General features: G+C 48.9%; 1 protein-coding gene across 3 annotated transcripts in view; it reads right to left on the reverse strand.

Annotated features, from left to right (window-relative positions):
* Positions 1–664: 664 nt before the first annotated feature.
* Positions 665–13,579, reverse strand: part of LOC146360388 (nuclear GTPase SLIP-GC-like) — an 83,705-nt gene continuing 70,790 nt past the window's right edge. For 2 of the 3 annotated variants that reach the window (XM_084830684.1, XM_084830776.1), the window contains 4 exons: positions 13,055–13,163; positions 6,558–6,694; positions 4,733–4,823; positions 665–1,109 (listed from right to left, as the gene is read on the reverse strand). In XM_084830684.1, the coding sequence (XP_084686810.1) occupies positions 1,045–1,109; positions 4,733–4,823; positions 6,558–6,694; positions 13,055–13,163 (402 nt within the window). In that variant the 3' untranslated portion in view covers positions 665–1,044. Of the gene's footprint in view, positions 1,110–4,732; positions 4,824–6,557; positions 6,695–12,908; positions 13,164–13,579 lie in introns of those variants that run through there. The other variant, XM_084830862.1, reaches the window with a different exon arrangement.

The following is a 13,579-nucleotide window of genomic DNA, read 5'->3' on the forward strand; positions in this document are numbered from 1 at the left end:
CTTCTCATGGGAGCATGAAGGCAGGCAGGACAAGTGGGGTGAACAAAATATTCTGTTGGAGTCCAGGGGAGTCACAAGTATTGGGTAGGAGATGCATTTCCCATAGTAACGGTTCATTCACCATTTGACTACTATCACTCCCTCCAATAGCTAACTCTACTGGTTGAGTGCCAACATGATTACAGTCAAAATGGGGCCACCAAGAAACTACAGGGAAGTATATGTATGACTGGGAAAACCTGAGGTTTGCAGAAATATAAAATCCCTTTCAAAAATCTAAGAGAGCAAAACAAAAACAGCCCAATGCGGACTGAGGGCATTTCTACATGAGGCTTTTAACCTGCTTCTGCTTCCAGATTCTTTGTAGGATTAAGATCAGATCCTTAACACATGTTTTCTATATGTTCCAATACACAACTACTAGGTGGTGGTGTGGTATAGCAGAATTGCTCAAGTACACTAGGGTTTCATGCCGCCCTTTCCAGAAAATATCAGACTTTCCTCTATCTACAAAAAAGCCGTGGGAATGGATGCAAAAAGCAGGAGAGGCCCTGGCAAATGAGGACATAGTGTAAAGCACCAGCAAAATACCTTGAGTGAGGAATCACAAGCGCACAATACATGCCTCGTGTAGAAAAGACCTGAGGATGGAATGGAATGTTTTGGAGGAGGGCCTGGCTGGCCTGATGGAAGCCTGAATAAGGGTACTCCTATTAGGACCTGAGAATACACTGCAGTTAGTTGTACAACTGACTGTATTTTACAGTATCTAAAGTGTGTTTCGGGTGGGTATTACTATATGGAAATCTCAATAAAAATGCTACAATGAGAAAGAGCCCTTGTTAAAATCTCTTTTGGTATAAAATTTAACAAAACGTGCTGGGAACCCTGAAGAATTCCCTTTCACATTAAGGTTTGCCACAAGGGCTGCACACATGACTGGAAATGCTCCAGAACTTTCAGGGCCCTTCACACGACTTAAGACACAAACATATATAGCACAGATATGGCGCTGTAAGAAGCCTTGTCCTCATCATGCTTCCCTCACGGTCCGTTATTCTGTAACATGTCATGGAGCTCCTGGATAGCTCTGCACTCACGCTCGATATCTGTTTGAAAAGAAAAGGTGGGGGAGAGAAATGATATGATTCGGCCATGTGATCTAATATTCACAGACCAAACTCCGTTGCCCCACAAGAAGACTACAGACCCTTGTTCTGTGCATGCAGGATGTGGTCAACACTACGCAGAGGACTGGGAAGCAGGCAACACGCCCTCTAGCGAGGGCGGGGGATGACTTCAGACAGTCCGGGGGCCAAGTTCCACCACCACCCCGATCCACTGCAGACCACACTCCCCCCGCTGCCACCCTCATGCCACAAAAAAGTGGGGAAAGGTGCTACAGAGGTTTAGATTTGATTAATCTAGCTTGAAAACAGGATAACTTTCTCCATTCTAAGCCTCTGCAGAAGCTTGTCATAATTTTTCTCCCTTCTTTCCATGTAAAAAGAAAAAAATAGGGGCAGTGGCGAGTAATGGGGGCTGTACTGGGGGGCAGTGGGGCCACATGCAGCTTCTGATCGAGGTGGACAAGTGCTCTGAGCTGGTATCAGATGACGTCCGATGTTCTCGAGGCAAACGTTTGCGTGATTGCAAAGTGACGCACAACAAAAGACTAGATCCCCTCCTATAACACATCAGCCAAGGTGCCTCCAGTGCCCAGCTCACTCCAGGAAAGGACTGGGACCAGAGGTCAGTGACAGGGGCGAACCCAAGTGGCCCTCCAATTTCAAGGGCAATAAAAGTATGAGCAATTCCACTGATTTTTTGGAGGCCGTGGAATTCATCACCAGGATTGTGGCTGGGGGCTTACATTTTGCCCTGGTTCCTCCTTTCCTTGTTAGCTTACCTTACGTTGCTGCTCTCTTCCCAGCACCACGGACAATTTTCTTCCCCCACCAAGCCCTGGAAGCAGCATCAGTCCAGGGCTCTTGAGGGGGAAATGGCAGCTTCCACACAACAACGGCAGCTGCAGTTTCCCCCCACCCTCCCGATAGGCCCACTTTGACACTGCAAAACTACGTGCTTTTTTAAAAGGGAAACCAAAAAGCTGCAGGCACCAGGGTGAAGCAAGCCCTCCACAGCAGCAGCGGCAAATGTTGCCCCCCCTGCCGTCCACATAATTAGCAACACTGAGCCATCAGCCCTAACTGAGCGGCAGAGCACGAGCTTTGTGCCCAGAAACTCTCGTGTTCAGTCCCTGGTGCCTGAAACTCTTTTTTCCAAAAGGGGCAGGTGGCGGGCAATGGAAGAGACATCTCTCTGGCCCTGGACAAGGCTGGGCTTGAAGGGCCCTCGGCCTGACTCGGCATAAGGCAGCGTCAGGATTCGGGGCGCCCCTCGGTGGCAGGAGACCTGCTTTGCATGTCGGAGGCCCCCGGTTCCATCCCTGGCAGCGTCTCCCGCTGAGAGGCTCAGGGAGCAGGTGATGGAGAAGAAGACCCTTCTCTGCTTGAGGCCACCCTGGAGAGCTGCTGCCAGACACAGTCACAGCAGGCAATCCTGGCCTGGATGGGCAAACAGCCTGGCCCAGAACCTGCTCACGCGCTGCCTCCGGAAGCTCCAAAGTAGACATATGGGTTTGTCTGGCAGGCAACACACACACTGACATTTTGATGCATCTGCTCAGGGCGTCATACAAATATCTGATGTAACTGGCTAGCACGCCTCTCCATGAGGCTCAGGACAGCCCACAACATCTGAAGCCAGAGACCGGCCGTAATACCAGCCCAGAAGGGACAGCTGAAAATCGAGGCCGGTCAAGTGCCCGCCTTCTGGCCAAACACTTTCCTGAGCACAAGCACTTTGCAGACTTCAGAGGCAGAAAGAATGGCTGGAATGATCCTCCGTGGAGAAATTGTTCCATTGCGCTGGGGCCCCGGAGGTCAAGGCCTGGTCCCAGATGGACAACAGCCCTACCTCCCTATAGGGACGGGGGGGGGGCGCTTGGAGCTGGGCTTGTGTTGAACATCTACGGAGAGAAACGCCCTCTGAGAGATGCAAGCCTGAGGCCATGAAGGGCTCTGAGCACGAAGACTATGATCTTCAAAACAGGGTATATGGTGGCAGAGTGAGGTGCTTGTCTCATGCCAGGGGAACAGAGGCCTCTGGCCCAGGAACCTGGGGGGCCTGAGAAGCCAAGGGAGGAGGGAGAGGTCAAGGTTTTGAACAGGGGAGCTGGTGGCTCCAGCGTTGGTGGGGCTGCGGATCCATTCTGAGATGAGCCAGAGCACCAAAAGAGCTGTCCAAAGTGCTGGCCCCCGGCCCCCAAATCGGTTCAGCACTTGGACAGCTCCTTTGGAGCTCTGCCTGGTTCTGACTAGAACCCAGAAGGAATCACAGCCTGACCAAAATCGGAGCCACCAGCCTCCACTGGTCTTAAACCGCTGGCCATGATCCACCAGCTGTGCAAGCCCCAGCATATGAGCAGGAATCACTTGATACACACGGCCCTTATTTATTTATTCAGCTCTGCATCCAATAAAATATCTGAGTGGTATACAATAAAAAGGGAAGGAAAAACTAATCATCTTCATTGAAATGCAGAATTAAAATAGTTAAAATCAAATTGTGCCAATAAAACCGTGGCTGGTTAGTGAGGGAAGGCTTGTTTTTACATTGCTCATTGTGCGCAAGGCGGCCTGGTGGATGGTGCCCTCTGTCTGCAGATCTCCAGCGGGGTGTCTCCACAGGGGATTCGCTGCAATCTGGCTGCGTTTGGAGGTTGGTCGGGGCACACGATGTCGTGGCCATCCCAGAGATTTGTGCAGAAAAAACAGTTTTTCTGAGACTACTTTTAGTCTGATTGTTTTCCTTAATTCAGCTTGTCTGGGCTTCTGTTGCAGTGTATACCAACCCTCCGCATTTACTTCAGCATGATAGCCCTGACCAGGGGTGTGTCTTTCACCTGGCTGTGACTTCACTGACCCTGGTCAAGGGGCGTTCCCTCAAAGTTTCCCCTAACAGTGTTTCCCCAATGTTTCCGCCCTTTTGCAGCTGGATGTTTAGGAGTTCTGAGCTACCTCACGGTATTTACTTCGCCTTGCGTACCACTAACCACTGGTGGCCATTCCCCCAACAGTATACGTGTGATCTGCTCGGCAGCCCCTACCTTTAAAAAAAATTATCTTAAATCGATGCTACGTAAAAGTGCAACGTCGAAATAGCACATTGCTGCTATATCGTGAACCCGAAGTAAGAGCTCCAGTTTCACCAACCACAGCCACCTTGGGGGAGTGGGATTATTTACAAGTGGAGTATGCGGTGGATGGACATAGAACAAAAAAAGCTGGGGACTCCATCCAGTAGCCACCCAAACAATTTGCAGTAAGCTGCCATGTGACCTGCCAAGAGCCCCAGGCTGGCTTTGGGATGGATAATCCAGGTTTTCAAGCCCCTTGTGTCCCCAGACGGAGCAAATTCGACTCCAGGAAAAAGTGCAGCAAAGTGGACTAAACCCATCGCCATGGAGATTCTCCAGGTGTAACCATGAAAACAGGAGAGCAGAATGTTAAGAAAAAGGGATGCATCTAGGGGCATCCTTATGCTCTTGTACTGATCCCTAGAACACAGACAAACACTGGCTCACGAGGCCCAACCACGGCTTGGCGATCTGATGTGCCTTGCTCGGGTCATGAGCCTCGGGCACCTCCGCAACAGATCGGATGCTTACCTGGCAACTCCACGGCCAGCTGGTCCTGCTGCAACAAGAGCAGTTTGAGCACAATGGAAATTTCCTTTTTCAGCGTCCTCATGATTTCTGCCTGCACAATGCAAAGCATGAACCCATGAAACAACAAGCATCCACTGGGGAGGGAGGGAGGGAGGGAGGGGCCATAACTCGGTGATGTTATGCTTGACATGCAGGAGGTCCTCAGTTCACTCCCCAGCACCCCCATCTAAAGGATCGCATTAACAGAGACCGCGCATGTCTGAAGGTGCACATTCGAGGATGTAATGCTGAGCTGCTTCTCAGCATCCACTTTGCTGTAGCTATAGGTATTCTTGGCCAGAGCATCTGATTTATGTATTATTTATTTAAAACATTTGTATCCCACCCTATATCATTAAGATCTCAGGGCGGTGTACAGATCAAGTCAATTTAAAAAGTAAAAACGATGGATAATTTAAACAACTAAAAGCATATTAAACCATTAAACAAGCTAATACCAATTAGAAAATCTAAAACACGGAGGAGCAATCCTATGTGGATCAACGGTCGCCTCCGACCCCGGGGGTGACCACCTATCCAGTGCAGGGCGGGAGGAGTGGTGAGGAGCAGATCTCCTCCTCGCTCCCCCCGCCCTGCTTTCACAGTTAGACAGCCAGTTTCAGCTGTCTAGCCGCGGGACCTCGGAACGCGGGAAGTGGCTGCTGGACAACACATAGGATGTGTCGTACCAGCATTTCTGACCTCCCCGCCCTGGCCTGACCCTGGGAACGCCCGATTTTCACTGCTCTGCGCTGCTCTTATGAGCACGGAGCATGAGGCCAATCCACGCTGCCTAATAGGTAGCATGGGAGGGGGTGGGGGTTGGTTCTCTGGGAACCAACCTATCCTATGGCCATCTAGCCACTGACTAGCAGCCATAGGATTGTGCCCTAAAGCAATTAAAACAGTGTGCAACCTTAGAGAATTCAGTTAGCCCTGAAAAGCTTTGGTGAAAAGCCGTGTTTTAACTTGGCACCGATTTCATCAGGCTTTTTGAAAGGGGCAAGTTGCACATATTTTCTGGACTTCCAAACTCTTTAATGGGAAGGCTTTTGCTATCTTCAGTTTGTTAGAGCTAGTTAAAGTCATTCCCCTTTAAGTGGCATTTTCCCAGCTTTATCTAAAACGTGGTCACTAGTGTCTTTTTGCCTATGTGCTTTGTGCCTGACTCAGTTGGGCAGATACCCCACCGCCCCCTCATCCAAGCTGAATAAACATGGAATCAAAACTTCTGTTTGGCCTTCGCAGACCCTTCGCTGCCTCTCCTGACTAACTCCAGATGTTGTGTGCGACTCCCATGAGTGAGTAATTTACGGCAACTAGGTTAGCATAGTTCAGCAAGCTTTTTACTTTGCATTTGTTTTGGTCTTTTTGTTTTCCCTTCCTGTCCATCATTGTATTCTTGTAATAAAGTTTGTGTCTTAATTTGGAAACTGGAGGTTTGATTATTGTCCAAACTCAAGAGAGGGAGTGTGCTTTTTCTCCTCACACTGCTTAGGCTGTGTGGTCACATCAGGGGGAAGAGAGGCCATGGGTTAGCCAGTGGAGACTGGGGGCTTGGCTGTCTGTCCACCTACTCTCAGGCAGTGCACTCCGACAGCTGGAGGAAACCCTGCCCTTCCCAGCTAAGGTGGGCAGGGGGGAGAAGGAGCAGGTGGTGGCCCTTTCTACCAATTGGCTAACAACACAGACAAAAATAGGCACAGAGGGTCTGAGAAGGCCACGTGCAATAAGTGCTCTCCGTAGATCGTGCTGGGAATCAAAGACAGGGGGTTCCCCACTGTACCTTCAATTCGAGGAAATAGCTCTTCATCTTTGCTTTGGCCTTCTCAAACATCATGTTCTTTACCTCTCTCTCAATGTTCTCCCTGAGGATGGCCTTCATCTGTTCACAGGATCGGGGGCCCCTAATGGTTGAGGCCTCTATGGAAGCAAGAATGGTCAAAATGTCACTAGTGAGCAAGGTAGGAGGGGCTTACGTTTGGATAACCAGTGTTCCTGTGTCAAGGATGGAGAAGATCCCACTTCATTGACATTCTCCTCTCCGTCCAACAAAATTGATGCAGCGGGTTCAGGCCCAACAGAAGGAAACAACATGGAATTATCCAATAGAAGTAAGTTTAGCCTAGGCTGGCATCTCCTCTGGGCAGGTAGTGAGCTTTCAAGAGGCACCTGGCTGGCAAGTGCTGGAGTCAAAGTACTGGACTACATGGATACAAGATACACATCCAAATGGTCTTATTTATTTCATTTATGTCCTGCCTTTACTCCTTTCACATGGTCCTCCTCCGCTCCATTTTATCCTCACAACAACCCTTTGAGATAGATTAGGTTGAGAGTCAGTGACTGGCCCAAAACACCCAGTGTGCTTCATGGCCAAGTGGGGACTAGAACCTGGATCTACCGAGTCCCAGACCAACACTCTAACCGCTACCCCACACTGGTTCTTATAATCTGTGGTTTAAGGCTGAACTGGAACTACTCCCAGTATTTCAGTTTTTTCCTTCAAAACATTTCACTTTTCCCCCTTGCTTCTATTTTCAAAGGTACAAGAGGTCTCAAGCAAGCAACAGACCCATGTCACAGTGCGCTAGCGTGCTTTGCAACACCATGCGATACCACATGCATAAGAAGCAGCTGGCTGAAATGGTGCACCCGAGTGTGCACAGAAGTAGGAGTCATTGCAGCAGAACTAGGCCAGGCGGGGGCAGCCGAAGCAGCCTTGGAAAGCAGAGATAACAGCAGTGGGGGAAGTCTGAGAACAAAGTAGGATGGGACCTGCTGTTTTGCAGAGTACTAAATGCTGGAAAATAGAAATGTGACATGAAATCAGTTCTGAGAGACTTTTGGAAAATCAGGTAATGCAGGGTCCCATCCCCCCATTCTGACTCTGCATGGAACCAGGGTGGGGAGGGAATGGGGGGGACATATTAACGTGACGGACCTCTGATCAGTCTCCGCTTAAACATGTGGCGTTTGCCTGATCTTTTGCTGTTCACGCTTGGATTTCATCTCAAACACAGGTCAGGGCATCATAAAATGGATAACAGCTGCTGCATGGACTGCAAAAGAACAGGCAGACCCTAGGTGCTTAAACACAGAGTGATCAGAGGTCCTTCCTGTCAACGTTGTTTATTATTCTTTATTAACAACATACGTATGCTGCCACATTACATCATGTTCTGCCCTATCTTCTTCCCGTTGGTGCCACGTAGAGTTATGCTCTGTGATGCTGCTGTCTCCCAAGACCTACCAAACAAGCATCACCCAGAGATGCTGATCGGCCATGTAACTGGCCCTTTAGGAAGGCAATACATGGGAGGGAGGAAAGGGCTACTCCCATAAGTATTAGGCACGCCAGGGGTCGAAAGTGAAGTGCGCAGCAGTGCTCCTGGTTCACTCTCTTTCCCTCTAAAACATCCTATTTCAAGCCAAAGTATGATCTCCAGAAATGCCAAGTGTGAAAAGGCTGTAGCGTGAACAGCAAAAGATCAGCCAAACGCCACATGTTTAAGCAGAGACTGATCAGAGGTCCGTCACGTTAATATGCCCCCCCATTCCCTCCCCACTCTGGGTCCATGCAGAGTTAGGCTTCATGACTCTACAGTCTCACCAGACCCACCTAACCGGCATCAGCCGGGGACGCTCCAGTGGGGACTCCTCATAGGGCCAAACAGGGCTCCCCCCACCCAAGAATAGAAAACTGCGTTTAAAGATTTCATTGCATTAACTTAATCCATTAAATGTTTCCGTGCGACCCAAGCTACGTCATTGACTCGTTAGTCCCGTGTGGGGGGTTTTTAGGTTGTTCGGGCCCATGCTTCTCTCTCAAGTCTGAGTCCCTAGTTCCAAGCTGGCTTCCCATTCAGGCGTCTCTGACCCTGTCAGGGCGAGGGCGAGGGGCTGCAGACCAGAGACTCGCATGACAAGAGTCCCCGGCTCCAGTCTTCTCAGTACAGGGAGGGCCAAAATCCTGGTTTCGCTGTTGGGCCCCTCTTCTCAGGGAAGTATCAGAGCTGTCAGACGAGGCTGCCAGCCGTGCTAGGGCAATTTCCAGCCGATCACACAAGTCCCGTGAGCCTTGAGTAGGGCCGCCCCCCGGATGCCTCTTGGCTACCGCTTCCCTCGACTGGGCTGACGTTTCTCTATTAGGACAGGGCCATATTGCCATATTAGGAAGAAAGGGCAGCTTCTACGGGGCAGATTACCGCCCCCTTGCAAGAGGCCTGGTTCCTCCTCTAAGAGGCCCAGTCGGCGTACAGAAGTGGGCCTGGCCTGGTAGGATTTGAGGTTCAAGTTTGTACTGCCCTGTCCCCTCCCTCCCTCCCTCCAAGGAGTTACGTTCGGATTTGTGTCCCTCCCCTCCAAGGAGCGCCAGGAGGCAGACGTGTCATTCCCTCACCCCCCTTTTAACCTCACAAAAGCCCTGTGGTTCAGTGGGAGACAGTGAGCGGCCTAAGGTCACCCAGGGATCTGCCTACCTGGCTATGTAGGGCTCTGAAGTGTTCAATATTCATTATTTCTTGAGAGTTAAATAAAGAAGCATGAATGTTCGTAAAAGTATACATTCGTGCAATTCTGCTAGGCTTGTCACCCCTCCAGGATTGGCCCGGCGTCTCCAGGAATCAGCATTAATCTCCAGGAGATAGCTGAACAATCCTGGAGATTTTAGCAGTTTGATATTGTGTAAAATATTTGGGGCAAGAGAAGGAAATCTCCAGGCATAATGTCCGTCAGAGTTGGCAACCCTGTGCCCTGCGGTCCTGGAAGGGCTGTGCCCTGTATTGTCTTTGTATTGTTGTCTCACACCGCTCTAAATAATGGAGATTGTTTACTGTACTGTGCTGATACTGAAAGGCTTTGAGCATGAGCAGAGTGCACAGTGGAAATGGGTCTGTATATTATATTTGTTTTGTAGGAGAGACTTCATCTTTAGGAAATATAGAAATTGGTATTCAGTTTGCAGAATAAAAATAGTATTTATATAATTATAAATTAGTATTATATATATTTATACATCAGTATTTATAATTTATTTATAAAATACGTATTTTATAAGCATTTGGGGTGGGTTAGGGTATTTAAAAAAAAAAATTATGGTAAAATTTTATTGTTTTAAATTGTTTTATGGTGGGTTGTACATCGCCCAGAGTGGCTGGGTGACCAGTCAGATGGGCGATTAATAAATTTAATAAATAAATAAATAAATAAATACTTCATTGCTATAATTTCATTCACCGTGATAAAAGTAATTTAACGTAGGTTACAAGGTGAAATGGAGTAAAGCAGCCAGGTTGGCTACATATTCAGTTCATGCAGACGCTGTAGCTTTGAATCTTTCATGTAAGGGGTCATCCCTCCTTCATCTTTTGGGGGATTTAACAACCCCATGATATGTTATAGCCTGCCCTCGGAGTCCCTAACTGTATTTACAGAACTGTAAAGAAACCAAAGGGTATGTATGGGACCTAGTGTGATAATGAGGCAAGAAGCGTCACGTTTGCTAGAGGAGTGGCAGATTGATGCTTTCAACAAACACACCACAGGGGAAGCGCCAGTGAAGGGCTTTTGTTCGGCATACAATGCTCATCCCAGTGTTTCCCAAACTCTGGGTTGGGACCCACCAGTGGGTCTCAGCTGATATCCAGGTGGGTCTCAGTGCGGCTGACTGCCCAGTGCCCAGCGCCCCTTTGCTTAGCTGCCCTGTGTCGTGGCTGCACCGTGCACACTACATAGGCAGGGAGAGAGCAAGGCAAGGGGGTTTCTCCACGACAATGGAAGGAGAAGCGAATGCAGGAGCAGCACAGTCATTTTAGAAGGTTTCTTCTCTCTTTAAAACCATGTTGCTTTAAACACATAGTTTATTGCTCAGGCACACCTAAGAAGGCACAGCCTTCTTATGGGAAGCCCCTAGGAAGAGGAAGTGTTTTGGCTGAAAGTAAATGGAGTCGGAGGATTTCAATTTAAAAAGAACACCCACAAACAAGGCGGTGAGCACAATTCATTTTTTTAAAAAACCTACATATTTATTATCGGAATATACTACACCGCGTTTTTGTTTATGAAAATTTCGCAACTCTTTGCGGACGACGAAAGAAAGCCGCATGAATGCTGGCTCCACAGGACCTCGTGGTGCCGTTCTGCAGAGGATTCCATGGCACGGACTGAGGGAACTCGATCCCATTTCCGTCCGTGGCGGAATTCTCTGACATCCCTAGGGACAGGAAACAACAGGATGGGAAACCAACCCCCTTTCTAACACAATGCAGCTCAGGGTCGAAGCTGCAAAGTAGTTACTTCCGAAAGGCAATAAACTAAACAACAGAGTATCGCAGCGTCGAGATCACGCTTTACAGCCTTTAGGGAATTAGTGCTTTAAAATGTGCTATTTCGATTGAGGGGGATCTCTGTAACTTCTGAAGTCTACATTCAGGGGACAAGCTTCATTGACCACAATGGGAGTTACTTCTGAGTAGACACACATATGTTTCTGCTGGGAAACACAGGGACGGGAAACACAGGGACAGGAAACACCCCTTGACCAAGGTCACGGTGAAAGGCACACCCTGGGCAGGGCTAGCACACCCAAGGTCAATGTGGGTGTTGGGGCACACAACAGCTATACCGGGGAGAACCTGACTTAAGGAAAAGGATCGGACTATAAGGAGTCTCAGGAAATCCAGTTTTCCCACGATAAGCTCCAAGGTGGCTGCAGGATGGCCACAACGTCATGTATCCCTAACGACCTCCAAACGCAGCCAGCTTGGAGTAAATCGCTTGTGGAGACAGCCACCAGGGCTAATATTTTTAATATTAATATATTTTTAATGGGAATAAAGAGGAACAGGATAAGCGAGGGAAGCTGTTATATGAGGAAATGAATGTAAAAGCAGCAGGAGGGAGGGATGAAAGGAACTGGCACTTGGGATGAGGTTACAAGTTAAGTGTGAAAGGAGATGGGGAGAAGAAATGACAGGAGATGGGTAAGAAGACTTTGAGAGGCATGTGAGGGGAGAGGAAAAACAACATAAAAGAAACAGTTTTCTCCACTTAAGAGGAGTGGTTCTAACCTTTGGGGCTTTGTAGACACATTTGGAATGTTGAGAGATTGTCATGGGCAGAGAGGGGCTGCTCTTTCCTAAAGCAGCTGTCTTGTGGGCATGGCCAGTCACAAAACACTCATTTCCCAGAAGGCAAACTGGCAAAACTAATAGAAAAGAATTTAGCCCAGGAACCTAGGTATAAGGCAGGGACGGTGGGTCCAAGCTCCGAAATAAAATAAAAACTTCTGTAGGTGGTCACTATGAAGGCAATATACTGCATCCCAAAAATGGAGCGGGGGAGCTACTCTCAGAAGGACCGTGAGTATCCCACTTGCCAGGGCGGAGAGGGGAGGGCATCGCAGTGCTCCCGGGGCAATGGCAGCACAGTCACTGGAGGGACAATACGGGGAGGCAGAGGGAAGACGCTGTGCAATGCCTCTGGGCCTCCTCCTTCCCTACAGAGCTGCCTGCAGGGAGACCTCTCTGCGCGTGGGAGGGAACGGGTCTCACTGAAAATAATCTGACACCTCCTCTGACAAATATAAATAAATAAATATCCTTAGAGTATTCCGATCCCTTCAAATGCATGATCTCGGTAATCTCTACAACGATTCTGCAAAGCAGGTCACTGTCATCATCCCCCTTTGGCAAACTGGGGCTTATCCAACGCAGCCTTGGGATCCTGTGGCAAAGGCAGGGCTGGAACCAGGGGCTGCCTGGTGCACAGCTCAGCCTCTTGGCCACAGCGGCTCTCACCAATCAATTGACTGAAGTTAATTAGTTAAATGCCAGCTGATTTATGCAACTAAAAATCAGCCATAGAGTCTCTAATGCCTTCGTTTGAACTACTGCGGGGCAAGCGGGTGCGGAGCTTCTAACGGCTTATTCAGCTCTAAAATCTAGAACCGTTTGATAGCCTTGGTTTGAAGAGTTACAGGGGCAGAGTTAGGGCGATGAGGGAAGCCGCTGCTGTCTCTCCTGAAAAAAGAAACATGGCCCATAAAGATGTGGAAACCTTGACATCTGAATGAAGCAATATGTGCCTTGACATGGCAACAGTGCACAGATGCTGGAAATACGTAATTTAAACTTACCTTGCAAAGCCTATGCCCACATCATAGAGGGTAAAATCCCTCATGCCCCTGGTCCCAGAAGCTCCAGAATGCCTCTCTTAGCTGAACCCTTCCGGAATATGAAACACGGACACCAACCATAACTGCCTCATGGGAGAATCTCCTACCTTCATAATAGGGCTTCAGAGCACTTTGGATGGATGCTGGAAGACTCTGGTAGATCATTATCTTCCTCCGAACAATCTCTACTTTTAGTTTTGTAACAATGACGTTTGTCTGTGGAGATCAATGTAAGATTATGGAATCTCTCTCAGCAGTCTCACAATTGCAAAAATGGTCTTCTTAAACTGAGCTTGTCTCCTGATGGTACAGGCTGGGTTCACATGACACGCTAACCCATTGTGGGTGACGTACAGGAGCAACCCATGAAGAATAGCATGTTGGGGGGGGGAGTTTTTCCCGCCAATGGTAAGTAAATTACCCACCCTCCTCTGCAGAGTGAGTACGGGGGCCCAGGGATGGCTTGCCACATCATCTGTGGAGCTCCCCGTGGATAAATTCCCATGACCATGGAGACAGCCACCTACAGTGGCCAGAAGTGCTAGCATCACTCTAGACCACACAGATGATCTCTGTGGTTGTGATCACTGAGCGAAGGCTGAAGCGGCTGGCGCAACCCCATTCCTGCCGCG

This window comes from Heloderma suspectum, chromosome 1, assembly GCF_057233095.1.
Source record: "Heloderma suspectum isolate Gila_16-S chromosome 1, 16-S_ref, whole genome shotgun sequence".
In the NCBI taxonomy this organism is placed as follows: Eukaryota; Metazoa; Chordata; class Lepidosauria; order Squamata; family Helodermatidae; genus Heloderma; species Heloderma suspectum.